Source organism: Pteropus medius, unplaced genomic scaffold (genome assembly GCF_902729225.1).
Source record: "Pteropus medius unplaced genomic scaffold, Ma_sr-lr_union100, whole genome shotgun sequence".
Taxonomy (NCBI): domain Eukaryota; kingdom Metazoa; phylum Chordata; class Mammalia; order Chiroptera; family Pteropodidae; genus Pteropus; species Pteropus medius.
Genome location: NW_024349798.1, coordinates 9,437,769 through 9,456,398, shown reverse-complemented (window position 1 = coordinate 9,456,398; position 18,630 = coordinate 9,437,769). Strand labels below are relative to the sequence as shown.

The following is an 18,630-nucleotide window of genomic DNA, read 5'->3' as shown; positions in this document are numbered from 1 at the left end:
TCCTGCGAACTCCACATCGTCGTCTGTAAAGAAGAGCTAAAGTCCTGCCTTATAAGGTTCTTGGGGGGGTGACCTGAGTTAGTAAATAGTTCACATACGCCGTTCAAAGAGTTTACTAAAATTAAGTTACCTATGTGCTAGGGACTATGCATCCCGTTTGACAGATGAGCGAACGGAGGCCGAGATGAACTCGTCCTAAGTGGCACAGCTGGTGAGCAGCATAACTAGGACTTGAATCTTGGCAGCCCTGTCAAGTACAGAACCTGCTGCTCTGTGAGCATCTGTAAGGGACACTGCACACTCCTTTAGCTATTACTCTATGTCCCTGCCACAGTGCCTGGCTGGGGGCAGTCACTGAATGCCCAAAGAGGAGACGGAGTAAAGGATGGAGATGGCTGCATCGGGACAGAATGGGATGATAAGACAACAGGAGAAGGATGGGGAGTCCAACGTGGGCTGGAAGCTGGTCGAATAAATTCTGATGGTGAAGAGGGAGGAAGCGGGAAATGGGAAAAGGGGCCCAAGGGTCTTAAGCAGCCACCGTGGGAATCTGGGAGGCTGGCCAGCCGGCTGGCTCGGTACTTGCCCAGGGCGGCCCATGACGCCCCTTTGTAATTAGGTCTTGAATCCTGGCAGCCCTGCCAAAGGGACCCTCGGTTACAAAGATGGCTAGGACAAGGTACAGTAAGTCTCGGTTGTCTTGCTTTGATAAAATAAGTTAGGGGAACTTCCCGGGAATCGTGGCTCCTTGCCCAGTGGGCAGAAAAGTGTAGAAGGGTCCGTGCCAGTCAGGAAGGGCAAGACCTTAAACGTTAGAGAAAGAGCATCAGGCTCGCAGATCCAGAAGGGCTGGGTGTTCCTTCCAGATCTGAAAAGACATTATAGATAATCTCTTCACACTCATGGAACAAGCAATTAAAGGAGGAAAAAACAATCAGAAATAGGAAATGACAGAATCACTTTAAATTGCTACTTTTCATTTTGAAAAGTCATTACAGTATCATTTGCAAAATTCAACAAGGATGCCACTGATGGCACGTCCTGGGAACCGTGAAGAAATGTGACCGTGTGTGTGGTAAAGGGGGTAGGCAGGCCTCACTCAACCTTACCCAGAGCCAGGACCAGCCCCTGGCAGAGGCCACGCTGTGGACTGAAGCCTGCCCCAGCACCAGACTGGTGGGGTTTGTGGGTCCCGCCGTTTCCAGATGCTGCAAGTGACTGGTGAACCGTTGCCCTGGAGAGCTGTCGTGTTCTGTGTAAGGGCCTGGAGCTGCTGTTTCAGGAACTCAGAAAGCGTGGGGAGAAGTGAGGGCCCCAGGCCCAACCACGGCTGCTCCCAGCCCTGCGGTTAGTCTGGGTGACGGGGTGAACACGCTTATTAACTAAAACCTCCTGTTATTATCCAGGCTTTCACCTGATCCCTGAGAAATGGGAGGCAAATAAGGCCTTTGGGAAGCCCAACCAGGTCCAGTAAGGGGAAGGCTCTTTTGGTGAAGTGTGACACCCCAAGTCAGTGTTTCTGAGACGGGGGGTGGGGCGGGGGAGGGCTGTGTGCCAATTCTCCATGGGGGCTGTTTGTGCCCATTTCCTCCCTTCTTGATTCTTACAGAACCAGCCCTTCGACAATGTAGTGGATACAGAGCTAACCTGCGTTCCAGGCCAGCTAAGGTGCAAACTCCTTGGGGTCAGTTCACGTGGCCATCCATCCATGCTGAGGTCTGGTTCTCTAACAGGAAGAGGTTGAAAAACGGAGCGCATGTGGTCACTTAGCTTAATACTGTAGCCTGACGACCACAGTGCCCCCACCAAGCTGGTGCTCAGCAGGGGCTTCATTTCAGGAAGTGTTTTTAAACGTCTGTCCCGGTCTGTCCCGGGTTGGACGGCTGTAAATGTCCTGTAGGCACGTGAGGGAGAGATTTGCTTTGGGACACGGAGTAACTCTATCAAGCTCGTAAGCTGGGCCTTCCCCCGGGTCCCCTGGGCAGGGGACGTTAGGAAAAGAGCTCTTCGCAGATCCTGCAGGTGTCCTCAGGTGTCCTCACGGTGTAGCCCACGGTCCTCGGGTCTGTGAAGATCTCATGGTCGTTCCCACCCTGCAAAGACACAATGACACAAGCAGATGAGCAGATGCAGCCTGGGGCCGGGGGCTGCCCCAGGAACTCGCTGTCTTACTGGGCAGGGCGAGTTTCTCCAGTTACCCTGTTTCTCTGGAAACTTAAGAGACAGTCATCACTGAGGAAGGGGTGATCACCTTCCCTTGAACTGCGATGTAGCTGGGAACATGTAATTATGCCGATGGAAGACTCACGATGTTCTTGTGAAACTCTAAGGCTTATTTTTCTATAAAGCAAGCAAACCTGGCAAGTGACAGAATTCTCACTGCCACTGATTTAACTGTACGCAGACTTCTAACAAGGCAAAGCAGACATCCAGCGCAGCACTGCCCTCGGAGCTCTGTGAGGATGGACACGTCCATCTCTGAGCAGACGGGGCCACTGGCCATGTGTGACTGTGGAGCACTTGCTCTGTGGCCAGTGGACAAAGAAACTGAATTTGATTTTGATTTACTTAAACTGAAGCAGTCCCATGTGGCTGGTGTCTGAGCCAGGTGACCTGGGTTTAGATCCTGGTTCTACCAGTGACCAGGCATGTGCTGCGGGCGTCTCCCACCTGTCAGAGGGGGATAGCAGTGGAATGTCACCCGCAGCGCCGTGGGGATCAGTTGATGAGCCCATGGGATCTGGGTAAAGCCCCTGGAAAGCAATGACTGTGTTGGCGGCAGGGGCCCTAACCCCGCCTTCTGGGTGTTTCCACACATTGTTTCATCTGGTGTGCCGCCAGGAGTTGAGGGCAGGGGGCTTTTGCGAGGGCACGAACGTATCTGGGAGGACCTGGGTGGGGGGATCCCCTCACTGTGGGTCCAGCTCCTCTGGTCTCAGGTGAATGAACTGGGCTTCCTGCCGAGTGCTTTTCTCCTCATGGAATTTTCCTCACAAAACTGAATAAGCAGTCTCGCTCAAAATCTTTAAAAAATTAATTAGTTTATCATATAACGAAAATAACTGCTGAGGAAATTTTTTTTCCTCATAAAGATTCTGTAGGAAAATCTGACATCCTTTTAAAGGGCTGACAGACACCTGAAATTACTACTGCTCTCATTTTTTAAGAATAACCCATCCCCATGCAGAAGGCTTCCCCGGGTGGAAGTGAAGTTTAAGATTTCAGGAGAGACAACTGCAGGGGACCAAGGCGTCAGGCTAGGAGGCCGTGACCTTGGAGCCGTGTTCAGGAACGTTCAGGAACGTTCAGGAACCTTTCTCCAAGCCGACTTGGAGCCTGCAGGGCCTCTGGTCATTCAGAGGGCCCCGAGTTTCACGAAAAGCATCTGCTACCTAAACAAGTAAATGCCAAAACCAGTTCCATTAATTCTTATGATTACCAAAAAAAAAAAAAAAAAGCCAGCTTTCTTAGAAATGGCATAGGGAAACACTACCACAGAGAACTGTGTTCCAAGGGAAAACAAACTCCTGCACCATCCAGAAAAAGCAAACGTCTGTCTGGGCCACGTTCACTCCATCACTCACTGGCTTGGGAGGGAGGAGTCAGTCACCTATTACCCAAGAAGCCAGGTAGAGCAAGTGCGCCCTGCTTGGCAGCGTTTCAGCAACTGGAGACAGTGGTGGCTCACAAAACCGCAAAGCAACAAAAGGGCCGCCTTCCAGCCTCGTCAGCCATGGGAAGGGCTGCAAAGGACAGAAGGGAACCCAGAGCGACAAGGGAGGGGCCTCTGAGCAGAGACCTGCAGGCAGTGAGGGGACGAGCTGGGTGACCGGCTGTTTATGGGGAAGCTGCTGGGTGGGGCTGGAAGGGCCTTGCACATCACGGTAAGGAGCTGGGATTTTCCGTGAAGCCACTGGAAAGCTGCAGCCTGGGACACCATGAGATTCCCCTACGGCAGGATCTTTCTGGAGAGTGGATGGGGGACGGGGTCACAAAGGCAGCGCAGCGTTAGGAAGCTCCCGCAGCCGGCTAGGGCGCAACTCGATGACAGAAGCCGCTAGCTGGGGAGAGTGACTTCTGAAGCTAAAAGGGTTTTTACAGCCATCGCGCCTGCGAGGATGTCACATGCAGGGACAGATGTGTCCCTGACAGATGCATGAGTCTCCCGTGGTCCTGCTGGGGCGGGCGGGGAGCCACTGTGTAATGCACCAACACTTAAGGAAACCGAGTCCAGAGGATCCCAGCCTCCCCCTGCCAGGCTGGGCCGAAGGTGACGGGTGCCTGCACCTTCCCTATTGTCCTTCCCCTCCTGCCAGCGGACCTGCCCTCCTTTGTGACTTTCAAGGCGCGAGGGCTCCTTCCTGGGGCTGCCTAGAGCTTGCAAATGAGAGCGAGCGAAGCCAGAAGCAGAGCTGAAACACTGAGCTAGCGAGACTGCACCCTCTAGGATAATGAGGCCTTAGACAACCAGAAGCTTCGACACTGGATCTGCATGTGCACCAGAGGTTACCCGACTTGGCTGGGGAGACGGCCTTCCCCAAGATCTGAAACAAATCCAGCTCCTGAGAGAAGAAAAGCGAGGGAAGGGACAAAGGGACGGATTACTGACTGCATTCCCATCAGAGTGTACGTGATGGGCCCAAAGGACAGTGCAAACCGCCCCTGAATACTTAAAGCCCTACTGGGCCAAGGCCTGGGGATGACACGTAGGCAGTGTCTGCCCTGCTCAGGCACCAGGGGAGGGGGCTGAAAGCGGCTCCATCTCCAGCCCGCCCCGGCTCAGCAAAGTTGCAGAATAAACGCTGATTATCCTGCCACTGGAGCCAGAGGGGTCCGCGTTAAGTGTCTCCGCCCTGTGTGCCCAGCTTGACAGGAAGCAGGGTGGAATCTGCTGGACCTGGGGGGAAGGGCGGTTGGTCTTTGCTGTGTGAATACCCGCTTGTGGCACAGACTTCCTGTAGCTCGGAGTTCAGAGTCGAGCTGCCTATAGATATTCACCTGGCATCAGTTTAACAAGCACTTATGAAATTTCTTGGTATGATGGGTACGAGGCCAAGGGCACTGCCCTCAAAGACCCTGGAGCGGTGGTTCTTCCCGGCTGCAGATAACGCAAGTGCCTTGGTGAAACTGGGTCCAGAGGCCCAGAATGTCCTAAGAGCTCCTGAGCAATGACAGCAAGTGCTGCAAGGTGCCCGGTGTCCTGTGGCCACCGCAGGGCCGGCACACCGGGGCGCGTGTAGGAAACGGTGGAGTCGAGGGCATGCTGCTTGATGGCAGCATGTGGCTGCTTTCTTAGTGTGTGACAATTCACTGGGGATGAAATAAGTCACAGACAACTTTAACACATATTTGAAAACGTATGCCCTTAGACAACTGTACTACATTTTCCTAAAAAGCAATAAACATTTATGCTTTAAAGAGAAACAAAAGCTTGGGCCGAGGACCATGATGTTTTGAAAGCGAGCTGGAGAGTCTAACGTACTTTGGGGCCGAGAACCAGTAGCTTTAGAAGCCAGCGATGAACAAGCTGGAGGTGTGGTGGAAAGCAAGCTGGCTGTCAGGCTACTGTCCCTGCGGTGACCCTCAGGGCCTGCTGATGGCTCTGGCTCAACCCCCCTCATGCATAAATGGGGCTCAGTTGTATGATGTGCCGTGGCACTGCACTCAGGAGATGCTGACTCAGTGGACCTAAGTGACCATTCTGGAGGACTCCGGAAGGCTGGCCACACTCCGAGGGCCTGAGGCTTGTGTCTCCCTGAACTAAAGAGCTGTGGCACAAGAGGCTCTTTCCTCAGGGTGCATCCACTCAGCCACTGTCTTGTTCTCAGGACCAATGAGGCCACCAATTTTGGTGTCCAGAGGCAAGCAGGCCAGCAGGGACACCAGCGAGCATCAGCAGCCCATGGTCCCCTGCACGGCATCTGCCTCCTGTCCTCCCACAGCGAGGCCAGCAGGGTCTCCTGTGGGGCTGAGAGCCTCTAATCTGGCCCAACCCGAAGTGGAATTGCTGAGTCAGAGTCAATCAGTGGTTTACAAAGTGTCAGAATGTTTACACACTGTAAATGCCTTAAAGCCACAATGTTTTCTACCAAAAGCATTAGACAAGCAGAAGCCGTCTTGCCTGAGAATTCGGGAAGGCTGGAGGTGGCTGGAGCGGCCTCTGGAAAGCCAGTCTGGGGCCCTGCCCTCTTCCCCAGCTGTACTCGGACCCTGGCTGCTGTGGCTGAGGGGAAGGATGAAGGCATGTCTAGGACTGACCAGTGTTTAGAAAAGCAAGGGCCAACGCCTTACTTCTTGGCTCTGCTCTCTGGAGGTGCTCAAAGCAGGGGGCGCGCTTTGTGTGACATCAGATCCCGTCGGATGGAGGCTGTGTGGCCCGGGGTGGCCGGGGGGCGGGGGTGGGAGGGGTGCGTAGTTCGGCAGGCTTCTGAGCCTGGACTGCTTGGCGGGCAAATGGCATTTTACTGACAGCTCTTAGCTCAGGTGCCGGTCCCCTGGAAGCCAGCAAAAATGTGTGCCTCAAAACTGAGAGAAAAAGCAGCTTTCAAAACGTCTACCCCTGAATACGAACAGAGGTTTCAAGCTAAGACTTGGGATTGCTTTGTGCCTGAAGTTTCAGGAACTGCTGTGTTGTGAAAAGGTTTCGATGGCTGGACTGTTCGCTCCCGTTTCCAGGACACCACGGACGAAAAAGGATCAGAGATGAGGGCACGGACATACGTGAGAATGTTCACCGGTGTTCGTGACCGCAACAAAAACCCACAGCCCACAGGTGCCTCTGGCAGCGAAACGGGTGAGCAAGCGACGCCTGGATGACAGTGTCATGCAGCCGTTGAAACCTTATTTTCAAAGAAGACTCACTAACGTGGGGGGAAAAAATACGGGGAGAACAAAGCAAAACATAAAACGATGAGCATGCGGGGGTCGTGTATTTGGGATCATATCTGTGCACAGAGAAAAGGCTGGGAGGCACATCGACTGTGATCACAAGTGACTTTCACTTTCTTCTTCAAACTTTTTCTAATTTTGTACAATGAATGCATATTACTTAAGAATGGGGGCGGAGGCGGTTAACCTCCACTGAATAGTATCCATTTTTTAAAAGTAGATAAGGTTCAGAAAAATGGAACTGAAGGGTGGTAATGCAGTGGTAAAACAGAATAGGAAATTCTGATTCTCAGATAAAGAATTCCCCAAAGAAGCCATCTCCCAATTCGCTCAGAACTGCATTCCATTCTGCCAAGGCCCACCTGAGGCTTCCGACAACGATTTATACAGAGCGAGAACGTCACCCTTATGGAGAACTCGCTTTTTGCCTGTATGACAGCTCTTGTCTCAGCCCGTAAGAAACGGCACCAACTTGCAAGGACTGAAAAAGCTTCTACGGCCATTCTTTAGATCTTGGGTGTAACTTCATTAGCTTACTTTTTCTAAAGACGTCAAGTCAGACAGTGGTTTTTTTCATAGCCTGCATTCAAAGCACTTCTGCATCCAGAGCATCGCAACGAAAGGACGTGATTAAAAACCATTCTGTCATTAAAAAAAAGAGCTGACCGACACCCTCCTGAAAAGCACCGCACGTTCATTTAGGAATTAGAACAAGAGTCTTTCCCACCCAGCTGGACAGAGGGTGTGTTGACTAGAAAGCGAACTCATTTCAAGAGCAGGCAGTCTGTTCTGCTGCCACTAGCCCTGTCATTAACTGTGACCTTGGGCAAGTTACTTACCCTGAGTCCCGGTTTCACAATTCTGAAAAGAGGACATGCGGCTCTACTATCCAGAAGTCCCTCTCATGCTGGAAGCTGAGGTGGAGATCATACTGAAAGGCAGGTCGTAGACCTCCGCAGAAAAAAGCAAGTATTCTGGAGCGGACCAGAGAGCGGAGGGATATGCAGCATGTGTGATGCACCTGCTGGGTGCAGCATGGCCCAGGATGCCTGATGGCAAGGTGAGCACCCCCGCTGGGTGGCCTGTGAGAACTGCGGAAGGGCACAGAGAGCCTGAGGCTGGGCAGTGAACAGTGGATGCTAAGCCTCTTCTCGGGCCTCGTGCTGGCAATGTCTCTCCAACCTCCTTGGGGATCCACCTGTCCCCAGAAGAGCCTGGCTCTGCTGCCACGATGGCTGGGGCATGCCTCCTGAGTCCTCCTTCTGGCACTGGCCTTTAACACCGGGCTCTGCTCAGTTTAGGTTCGGTCCCGGACTAGGGATTTCTGACAGCCCCCGGGACAGCTCCTGTACCCTGTGTGACGCTCAGGACTGACGCCTCACCCCTGAAGGGTCCCTGGCGCCTGCTCCTGAATTTCTGACTCGTGAGACTCCCTGTCCACCTATCATTTAGGATTCCCACTGCCCAACTGAAACGAATGCCCCTGGAAACAAAATACCGCGGCAAAAGAAGGTAGAAAGAACGGGGGCTCTGAAACGCAGAGAGGACCTGACAGCGGCGCCGGGGCAGGCGTTCTGGAAGGCACTTGAGGAGGGTCATATTTAATTCACAAGCCACACAGGAAGACTCCATTCCCCGCCGAGGTGTCAGGTATCTGAGCATGGGAGGGGAGGGGGCCTTCGTCATATCCCTCTCGTAGGGCAGAGCATCATTCAGTTGGAGCCGGGCTGGCGGGTAAAGTGTGAGTGAAGGGGAAAAAAGCCCATCTGTCCATTTCCTCCCTTCAAGCCCAAACTGAACAATAAAACTGCAAAATCACTTTTGTACTCACTGGCATGGTTTTGTCTCCAAAGAAATAAATGGTCTTATAGCCGTCATTTTCCACATGTCCCAGGCAATACCTCTTGTCCCATCCATCGGGAAAGACATCGAAGCTGATCTGGCCTCCTGCCAAGTGGGGAGGGGAAAACAAAAGCTAAAGGTGAAAAGGAAGCTAATGACATGCCACTGAAAAAAAAATGTGCAACTTACTCTCGTCAGCAACTGGATTGCGACGGTTGATTTTTAATACTCTCTAGTTTGTTGCTAACACGACTTTAGGGATGGGTTCTAGAAATTCATTCCACATTGTGTTTTTCAAACATTTCACTTAAAATCTAAAAGTGAGACCTAGAGTGTGTCAGCTCAGAATGAGAAATGCATTTGCATCTAAGTGCTCTGTCAAGTGAGTGGGTTCACGTGAAGCATGCTGGGGAAAATCTGATAAGAACCTCATTCGGTTGTGCTCATCTCCAGCTTCAATGCACTCTCAGTGGAGAATGCCTGGAAGCAGGCTGCACCCAGCTCGTCTTGCAGGAGAAATGAAAATCACATGGGAGGTGATTTACAGGCAGCTTTCACAGGCAACAAAAACCCTTTCAGAGCTTTGTCAGAAAGATGTTCATCTCACAGTTCAAGAATACTTAAAAATCCACCCATTCATCTATTACACATAATCCCTTTGCAATTCCAGTTTCCCTACAACCTGCATTAATTCGTGTTAGTAAAATGAGAGGGCTTTAAGAAGTGACTCATGGGCACTGACAGGAGGAATCGGCTTGCTGAGAGCATCTGATAGGTGTATTCCACCAGAAAACAAGCCTGAGCTACCAGGGCTGGGGGAAGAAGCCTATATCAGCCACCAGAAGGGTTTGAGCACTGGCCACTGTTAGTAAAAGCTTGGTGAACTCAGACAAGACCTTGTTCCCTTCTGGTCCTTAGTTTCTTGATTTGTAAAACCAACCCACTGACTTCTAAGGTTCCCTGCTGTCCAAACAGTATGTGATTCCAGAAAACACCGAGTCTGATTTATCTGACATGGCTCCCATGCCATCTCTCTGCTATGGAGTTCATTAGCGTGCCTGTCTTCCATCTAAACGTCTGAGGATAAGTTCTTATCTGCATTAAGCAAGATGCTCTTATTTTTGACCAGAAGTGCAGGGAGGGAATCCTGCTGGGTAAGGATCTAGAACCAAACCCAGCAGCCTAGAAGTCATTCCCTAGCTGGCAAGTCTCCACCACGGCTGAGTACACACCAGTGGTTTTCCCCTAAAGACAGACTGCCCACCTTCAAATGGCACCATCTAATGTCAAGTGTGCACCGGCCCAGCACAAACTCCTGGCAAAGCTTGAAGCCTGCGTGAGCATACAATACCTATGGAGAATGTGAGGCCTTTTCCTGCAAACTCCTTCTGCAGGTCTGCAACAAATTTTTGTCTTATGTTTTCTTTCTGAGAAAAAGAAAAAGACGCTGATTATCTACCGTGTTGTAATTAAGCAAGCACACAAAGTGTCACGTCTTATCTTCGCCAACCTAGGTAGATTTCAGAAAGACTCACTTTATCGAGTTCATAGAACTCAATGCGTTCTTCTTGGCTGCAGCTTCTTCCAATAGGGGACACATTTAACATCCCATTTCGGAATTCAATGAAAGTCCCCCTGGAGAGGAAAAGGGGACCGAGGTCCAAGAAATAACATTATTTATTTGGGCAACATTATAGATGGATAAACAGGCTATAAAGTTTGGCAATTTCAATAGACAGCGGCTGGTGCGATCCGCATTTCACAGAGCTATGCTGGGCCACACGACAGCCACCAGCCACATGTGGCTATTGATCTTGAGATGTGGCTAATCTGAATGGAGATTAGATTTCAGAGACTCAGTAGGAAAAAGAAATGTAATCATCGTTAATAATGTTTTATATTGCCTACATGTTAAAATGATTATATTCTGAATATATTAGGTTAAATAAAACATATTAAAAATAATTTCGCCTGCTCCTTTCCACCTTTTTTTAACGTTACGTAACTACAGAAAACTTCAGATTTAATACCAGGGCTGATCAAACCTGGCTTAGTATGAGATTTGGCCTGGGGGCTTCCAGTTTCAGACTTCGGGTCTGGGGTTTATGTTGCTTTTTTCACATTGCCTTTTTACAGGCATTTCCTCTGACAGCCTTTGAAAACCTATTTTCAATTTCCATCATGCGGGCATGCCACCGTTTATATAACCATTCTTCTACTGCTGGCTTTACAGGTTTCCAGTGATTCCTTACTGAGCACTGGGCTTTGGACTCAAATGAGCACCAATCCACTGGATGACATCACTCCAAATTCCAGTGGCGCCTCTTTGCTAAAAGCAAAACCTACCTCTTCCTCGGGAGTTTAATTTTCGCAATGTAGCTCAGGCAGTAGTTGATTAAGTCTTGGATTAGGGCCTCGCCCAGGTGACCTTGAATATTCTAGATAAAGAAAATACTGGAGTTACTCAATTCCCTGGCAGGCATTTTCAAAACGGCTTTACAACAAACGCAGGTCTCCAGCCACTATCAGTGGAGGGTCACCAGGCTGATGCGGCAGTGAGGGTGACACGCCTCACTGCCTTTTCCTTCTTTCCCTTTGTTCTCTGGTTGAAAACATTAAGCAAACCGGAAAGGCCTCAGTCAAAAGCATTTTCTGCTTCATTAGTCAAGATTTTTATATTCATTATCTCTCAAATGCTTCATGGAAGGCCAAAAGAGTTTATTGTTGCTGCTTTTATTCAATTAAAATATCCACAGATACTGACAGAAATTATATTTGTTCCACTTTGGCATTCTCTTATGTCTGAACAGAATGATCTTAATATTAATAAGTGCTCCATAGTACCTCCTAATATGCTTGTAGCGAGGCAGCCTGCCCTGGTCTCTGCTATCATTATAGAAATATTAAAGTGTCCTTAAAAAACAATTATAAAAATATCGTTAACAATTTGAAATATGTGAAAGTCCCGTGGTTCGACATTGAAGATGTAAAAAAACACAGGGTGAAGATTCATTCCCAGCCCTGTTCCTCGGCTCCCAAATACACTTCCGAGAGGCATTCAGCATCAATCGTCTTTTTAGAAAACATTTTACTAGTAAAATACAGTAGTCTGGATACTTAAGAACCTACCTGTTTACACAAGAGTCTCCCACCTTTGTACGCTACCAGACCATTTTCTGGAAACACATAATCATATTTTTCAATCACTGCAACCAAAACAAAAGAAAACTTAAAATGCAATGAACTGAAACTTGGGTTTCTATTTCTCGATTAACACTTAACACCAATAAAACTGCTAAACTCCAGCAAGGACTGTGAAAGAAAACCTTGTCTTCACAGATGGAGAAAGTGGGAAAAAAGCACCTTAAGTTTTTTTTTTTTTTTTAAGGCCCTTAATTACAAATGTAAAAGATGATTTCTAGGCTGGAGACTGGAGACCCGTGACAGGTCATTAACTGTCTCTGCTGAGCCAGTGATGGCTCCCAACGCTCCTGTAAATTAGCATCGCTAGGGCTGCGATGAAAATGTGCAGATTTCTAGGCTCTGCTTTCTGAATCGGAATCTGCAGGGGCTGGGCTAAAAGTCAGCTTTTTAAAAAAAAAAAAGCTCTGTTGGTGACTCTTATATGCAGTCAGATTTGGAGACGATCCACGTAAATCTAAATAGATCCTCAAATTTTAGGTGCTTTAAAATGCAGATTCCCAGGCTCAGTGTGTTGGGTGGGGCCCCCACCTCTGTATTTTCACAAGCTCCCCAGATGCTTCTGATACAGGTGGGTCTTCAACTTTCTTCTAGCTTATGAATGTTCTCATTCTCGTTTTGACTCACACTCGCTGAAATGTATAAGCACTGCGTGGCACTGTGGTTAAATGTATGACCACAGGCAAAAAAGGCAATGAGGACAGGTAACAGGCTTTCTGGGGCTCTATGTGGCTCATTATGTGGTTTATAGCATTTGTAACCAGAGTATCCAGGAGGAAAATTAAGTGTAAAGGGAACAAGGAGTTTTAAAGGGAATATACAGATTACTCTTTCAATAACGAGTCCAATAAACAAAGCCTACACAGATTTGGACTGTAAGATGCTATGTCTAGAACAGTGGTTCTCGACTGGAGGGAGATTTTGCCTCTAGAAGACGTTTGGGAATGTCTGGAAATGTTTTGATTGTTTCACTGGGGGCGAGGGTGCTACTGGCATCAGGTGCGATGCTGTTCATCATCCCGCAGACCCTGACGGCAGAGAATAATCAGCCCAAAATGATGCCGACAGCAAATCATAACAGACTTGATATATCAGAATTTAGCTTTTAGTTAAAATTATTAAATGAGCCCTGCTTAAGAGTCATAGCTGCACCAGAATGCGGTCAATTCCTGGGGCCTGCCGGCCTGCCAGTAAGGCAAGTTTCACAAGGTGTATTCTGCTTAAGATAACAGAAGAATGCAGCCTGTTAAGCATGACATGTATAGTTCTGTTCTTTTCTTTCTGCTCTTAAGATAAAGTCACCGACTCACAACCCCAAGATGTCTTCACAGACTCCTCTTTATGTTCAAGACCACCTGGCCACCGTCACACAGACTCGGACAGGATGCTGCCCAGAGCTGAATACATCATCAGACTGCTGAAGCCTGCTTAAGAACTGGCCAATCAACACAGCCCACGACCCTGAACCCTGTACTCATGATTACTCATGCTTTTTGCTCCATAAAACCCCTTGTCTGTAAACCATCGGGGAGTCTGGGTTTTTCCAGCACAAGCTGCCTGTTCCCCACTGTGTAGTGCTATATAATAAACACCAATTTCTTTCACTGTCCCCTGGTGTCAGCATAATTGGCTGTCTGCAGCGCTGGTGGACAAACTCTCTGCTCAGTTACAAATATGTCAACAGTGGAGAAAAGAATGATCGATTTATTTATCTCCCTTCCACTCTTTCTTACAGGCCAGGCACCCTGGAGGCCCTGGGGCTACGGGATGAATAAGCCACAGTCCTAGTCGTCAAGACACACTTACAACCAGACAGTTTCCAATAACCAGAGCACGCCACTAACAGGACTGTGCGTTATAATCTCCTGGGGGCAGATGCTAAAATGCGATTCCCAGGCCCCGCAGACCTGTCGAGTCGGACTCTCCGGTGAAGGGCCCATAAGAACCTCCAGCTTCCTGGGGTCCTGTGCTGAGGAGTCTGGCTCAGCAGGTGTGGGCAAGCCTGGGTGACTCATGACTAAGGGAATTCTGGGAAACACTGTGTTTAGGTGACAGAGAGGCGGCCCCTGGACCTTCAGGGCACCTGATTGCCAAGGACAATCAGGATATGGGGCTGAAGCTAGCAGGGCAGTAGATGGGAACAAGAGTGTTCCAGGCAAATAAACAGACACTCACCCTTCTAGCTGAATCTATCCATGTATCTGAGTACCAAGGGCTCCATCGGCAATTCCAGACATTTATTTACAGAATTAAAAAGAGTTAAAGGTAAAGGCAGAGAAAACGTTTCCTGAAACAGGGCAGCAGGAAGCCTGCCACACGGGGATGAGGGCTCAGGGCTGCCTATTACACTTCATGGCTACGGGTCCCAATATCCTCTTAAGAAATTAATCTTTTACCAGAATGCAATTAGCAATGTGTAGGTTACCGTCACTTCCCAGCTGCTCCTGTACTTTCTCAAAGTCCGAGCCGCCTACTACTCCGATTTTGACCTTCTGCCTCAATTTTTGTAGAAAGTCATCCATTTCTTTGGTAATTTTCTATATTTCAAAAAAGAAAATACAATAGTTACAAGCCAGAAAGTAATGAGGAAACTAAAATGGCAAGAATGATACAACCCTTACAATTTCCACTCATGCCAATTCCATTTCTAGGTCCGTAGGTAAGTCCAAATATTTTGGCTATGATTTTGGGACAACTTGTTACAGAAAAAACTTGTTAAATTTTACTTATTTTTACCTCATTTAAAATACACAATTATTAACAGCTGCTGTGTACTGTTCCAGCTGTTTTTCTACGCATTTATATACTTGGCTATATGTACATAAGTAAACGGGTCTTATTTTTTGAAACACAATTAGACTCATTTCATGTCTTGTGCAGTGACCTGCTTTTTCAGCACTAAGTTGTGGTGATCCATGCCACATACACACAGATCAGAGCACATTCCTTTCAAATACTACACCGTTTGTGGATTTAGGTTGTTGATTTTAAAACAAAATCATATTGAAGAGGAAGTTCATCATTGGTTTACATAATCATACAAAAACAAAGGCTAAAAGATCACTAGATTCTTTAGTCTCTCCTAAAAGAAATGCACCTATCTAGAAACAGTGATTTCGATGGTATAATTTGATGCTCGTTAAATTCCGAACTTTGTGCTAACTCAAAAGAAATGATAAACTACGAAGAAAAGATAGCCCTGTATTAAGACAAATCACAATTTTTAAATATTTTATTTCATTACTTTTAGCAATCTTCTCTGTACACTTACAGAGAATATCTTCACAAATAAAGTTACCAGAAATTAAAAATAGAAGCAAAAAACGCCACTTAAGTCAACTTCAGTATATAGCTGTCTTCTCTTTTTTTAAACGAATTTTTTAAGAGTAATACATACATGATTAATAAAATAAAATCATACAGAGGGCCTAAATAGAGTGCGACCTTCCAGTGGAATCTCCACCTAGTAGACAAAATCTAGAACTGCACTAACAGCCTTGATGAGTCAATGACTGTGAAAATGGGTCCCTCAGTCCCCCAAGTGGCTTACTCAGATCTGAAGTCAGACTGGGAGGAAGTGGGGAAGACTCTTTTTATTGCAAAATATTAAAAATGCAATACTAACACTGGCAGCAGCAATGCCTCCATCTCCAAGCAGAAGTGTGAGGGTCAAATTTTATTTTAACCCTTGTGCACACTGATGAGCTGGAGGGTACTGTGGTCAGCCCTGAGACCCGTTCTGCAGTGTGAATGGGATACGGAGGGTGCCTTTTCACTTCCAAGTGGCAGCAAATATTTTCTAACAGGACACAAGACCTAGCTGCTTGTGACCTCAACAGAGCATCTAAACCACATCCCACCACAGGAGAGATCATCAGAGCAAAACTGCTGTGATGTTACCAACTAACTCTTGTGCTGATAATTAGAAGGAACTCTAAATTCTTTATAGATCAGAAAGATCCAAAAGGTTGAAATCAAGGTGGAAAAACGTTAAAATTCACTTTCTGAAAAAAAAAAAATTAAAAAACTTTTTTTGGGGGGACAAGTAAGGAACACTGACTAGCGTAGAGGAAGTCAACAGAATAGGAACTGTGGGCCAGAAATCAACCACTGCCTGTTTCTGTAAAGTATGACTGGAACACAGTCACGTCCACTCACTCGTGTAGTGTCTATGGTTACAACATCAGAGTTGGGTAACTGTGACAGAAACCAGAGGGCCTGCGAAGCCTCAACTACTTACTACCTCGCCTTTTACGTAAAAAAAAGTTTGCTGACCCTTGGACTAGGGTATTAAATAAAACTAGGGAATAGATGATAGTTTTTCTAGGTGTGATGACGATACTATGGTTATGACAGAGGTCCTTGTTCTCAAAACATGCAGGCTCAAATATTTAGGGATAAAGTACTGTGATGATTGTGGCTTAGCAAGTGGTATGGCAAAAACTTTTTTAAAAAAAGAAAATAAAGTTAATGTCAATCATTGTTGAATTTAAGTGGTGGGAATATGGCTGTTCTGTGTATTAGCTTTTCAGTGATTCTGCATGTTTGAAATTTTTCATGATAGAAAGTTGGAAAACACTTCACGCAGGTTTATGATGCCCTTCTTTTTGAAGGTATCTCTTAGGAAAGTATTCAGCACAACACAATTCTACTAAAACAGTGAAATGTGCAAAGCTCAGGACTCTATTCTAATTAGAATTCGCCTGTTTAAGTCATAGCCTGTTGTAGCAGCTGCAAGAAATATAATGCAGTCTTCTGCTACCGGATAGTATTGTGCTTACTGATGTCTGAGAATGCATATATTTAGGAAGAGAAAGGTCGGATAATGAATAGATCTATTGCTAAAATATTTTTATTTTTTACCTAGAGCGCTAAGCACATAGAAACAATTCTCTTTTAAATTACAGATTTTGGGGGGTGCTAAACTTATTTTCACCACTAAGAATGTCATGTTTCAAATGTCTTAAGAGAATACATTGCAGGTTGCCTGGTTTCATTGCTATTTCATACTTTATCCTCATATAACCTGATTCCTTCTAGGAATCAGAAGCACTCCCCTGAATGGCATATCCAGCAGGCAGAACAGCCTCCACCTTAGAACAATGGCAGAAAATGGTAAACTTAGCAAATAGCACCCCAATGCCCAGAGACTAGTACCAGATCTGCTGTGTGAAATCAAGACGATGGAGACTTTCAGTTTCCTTATGTTTAGAACGGTAATAACAACTGTCCTACATGGGATGAAAAAAGGGAATCGAAACCCTACACCATTTCAGCCAATGGGCCAAATTGAGCAGCTGTATGTTTCTGTAATAAACAGTTTTACTGGAACACAGCTACCCTGTGTCTATGGCTGCTTTTGCAGTAAAGTTGAGTAGTTACTACAGACCATATGGTCAGCCAAGACAAAATTAATTGCTACCTGACAAAATTAATTGCTACCTGACTCTTTACAAACAATAAATTGCTGACCTTGGTCTAGACCACTATGGATTTTTAACAACTCACAAGTGGTCACTGAATCTCAGGGTCAAAAGGGTCCTTTGGAGAACTTGCAGTCATCTTCACTAGCTACATCAAAACACGTGGCTCAGAGAGGTAAAATGACATGTCTAAGGTCACACACATTTGATGCTACCATTCAGCCAAAACTAAGGGGCACAAACTTGAAGATAGTGAGGCCATTTGGGCCTAGTCTCAAGTTTAAATGGCTGGTGTTCGGGGACCAGTTTGTGCACAGGGGAAGTCAGAGCGAGCTACATCACAAACCTTGATCTTAACTGAAACCTAGATGTGCCTGTAGCAGCAGAATCTGGAAGTGGGAAGCAAGTTTCCAGGAGTCCAAGGGAGCTCTCAGCAGGCAGCCTGAGACAATTTAGGTTTCCTCAATCACTCCAGCCCACTGAAGACCTGCTAATGTTTGTTGAATATTATTGAACACAGGCTACGTAAACCAAGATACTTTCATGAACTTGTTTGATTTCATTCGACCCTCGCAAACAGCATATAGAATAGGTCATGTCCTCATTTGAAGTCGTAGATGCTGAGGCTCCCAGGTAAGTGACTTGCTCAAGGTCACACAGCTGTCACGAGGTAAAGCTGAGATTCTACGAGGTCTGTTCAAGCTGGAATCCTATGTTTTTCATATCAGGCTGCAAGGCACAGCCCATAGGTGACAGGGCTGAGGAGGGCACACAGCTGGTAAGGAGGCTAAACTGGAGTTCGAACCCAGGGCTTGTGGTCAGAGTCCAGAACTGCGTTTTCCAACCCAATACAAGTTTCTTGCTCTCAAGAGTTTTTAGGTCCCGTCCCATCTCCAAGCACCCTGAGGTCCTCCGTCTCACTCTTTCAGGGCACTCAGAATAGAGTTCAGCCCTGCCAGAGGAAGTAGGCGGTCCCCAGCCGCCCCTCGATGCCCACCCTGGGCGGTCGTTGGTCCGGTCTGGAAGCAGCAGGGGTCTCCGCACGCGCTGCCTCCAGCCCACCGAGCGCCGCCTACCTGCCGCGGGGCCGTCAGGGTCCCGTCCACGTCGAACAGGCAGAGCGCCGGGCCGCGCGCAGCCATGACCTGAGATTCCACGCCGCACCTAACGGAACTCGTTGGCACCTGGAATTCGTCACGGAACTTCCGGGTTCGACCCCTGTGCCGCAGAGCACGCCGGGAGGAGAAGAATCCACTCCCACAATGCTTGAGACCAG

The 18,630-nt window shown here is 47.5% G+C and overlaps 1 protein-coding gene across 2 annotated transcripts; it reads right to left on the bottom strand.

The window, feature by feature from the left end:
• Positions 1-941: 941 nt before the first annotated feature.
• Positions 942-18,589, bottom strand: PMM2 (phosphomannomutase 2). Of its 2 annotated transcripts, none has more exons than XM_039885303.1 (8): positions 18,431-18,589; positions 14,357-14,468; positions 11,860-11,936; positions 11,077-11,168; positions 10,266-10,365; positions 10,082-10,157; positions 8,720-8,835; positions 942-2,093 (listed from the first exon to the last, which is right to left on the bottom strand). In XM_039885303.1, the coding sequence occupies exons 1-8, from the start codon at positions 18,494-18,496 to the stop codon at positions 1,992-1,994; spliced, it is 741 nt and encodes a 246-aa protein (XP_039741237.1). In that variant the 5' UTR covers positions 18,497-18,589; the 3' UTR covers positions 942-1,991. The 2 variants fall into 2 exon arrangements, with proteins under 2 accessions (XP_039741237.1, XP_039741238.1); XM_039885304.1 differs by lacking the exon at positions 18,431-18,589 and adding an exon at positions 17,701-18,389.
• Between the last annotated feature and the right edge of the window lie 41 nt (positions 18,590-18,630).

What these genes read in the sequence shown, in the direction of transcription:
- PMM2 (XM_039885303.1), bottom strand. Translation starts at nt 18,496, where the DNA reads ATGGCTGCGCGCGGCCCGGCGCTCTGCCTGTTCGACGTGGACGGGACC. An exon ending in ATTAAACTCCCGAGGAAGAG is followed by an intron (nt 10,366 to 11,076) that starts GTAGGTTTTGCT and finishes TTTCCTCTCCAG; the next exon opens with GGGGACTTTCATTGAATTCC. An exon ending in AGTTCTATGAACTCGATAAA is followed by an intron (nt 10,158 to 10,265) that starts GTGAGTCTTTCT and finishes TCTTTTTCTCAG; the next exon opens with AAAGAAAACATAAGACAAAA.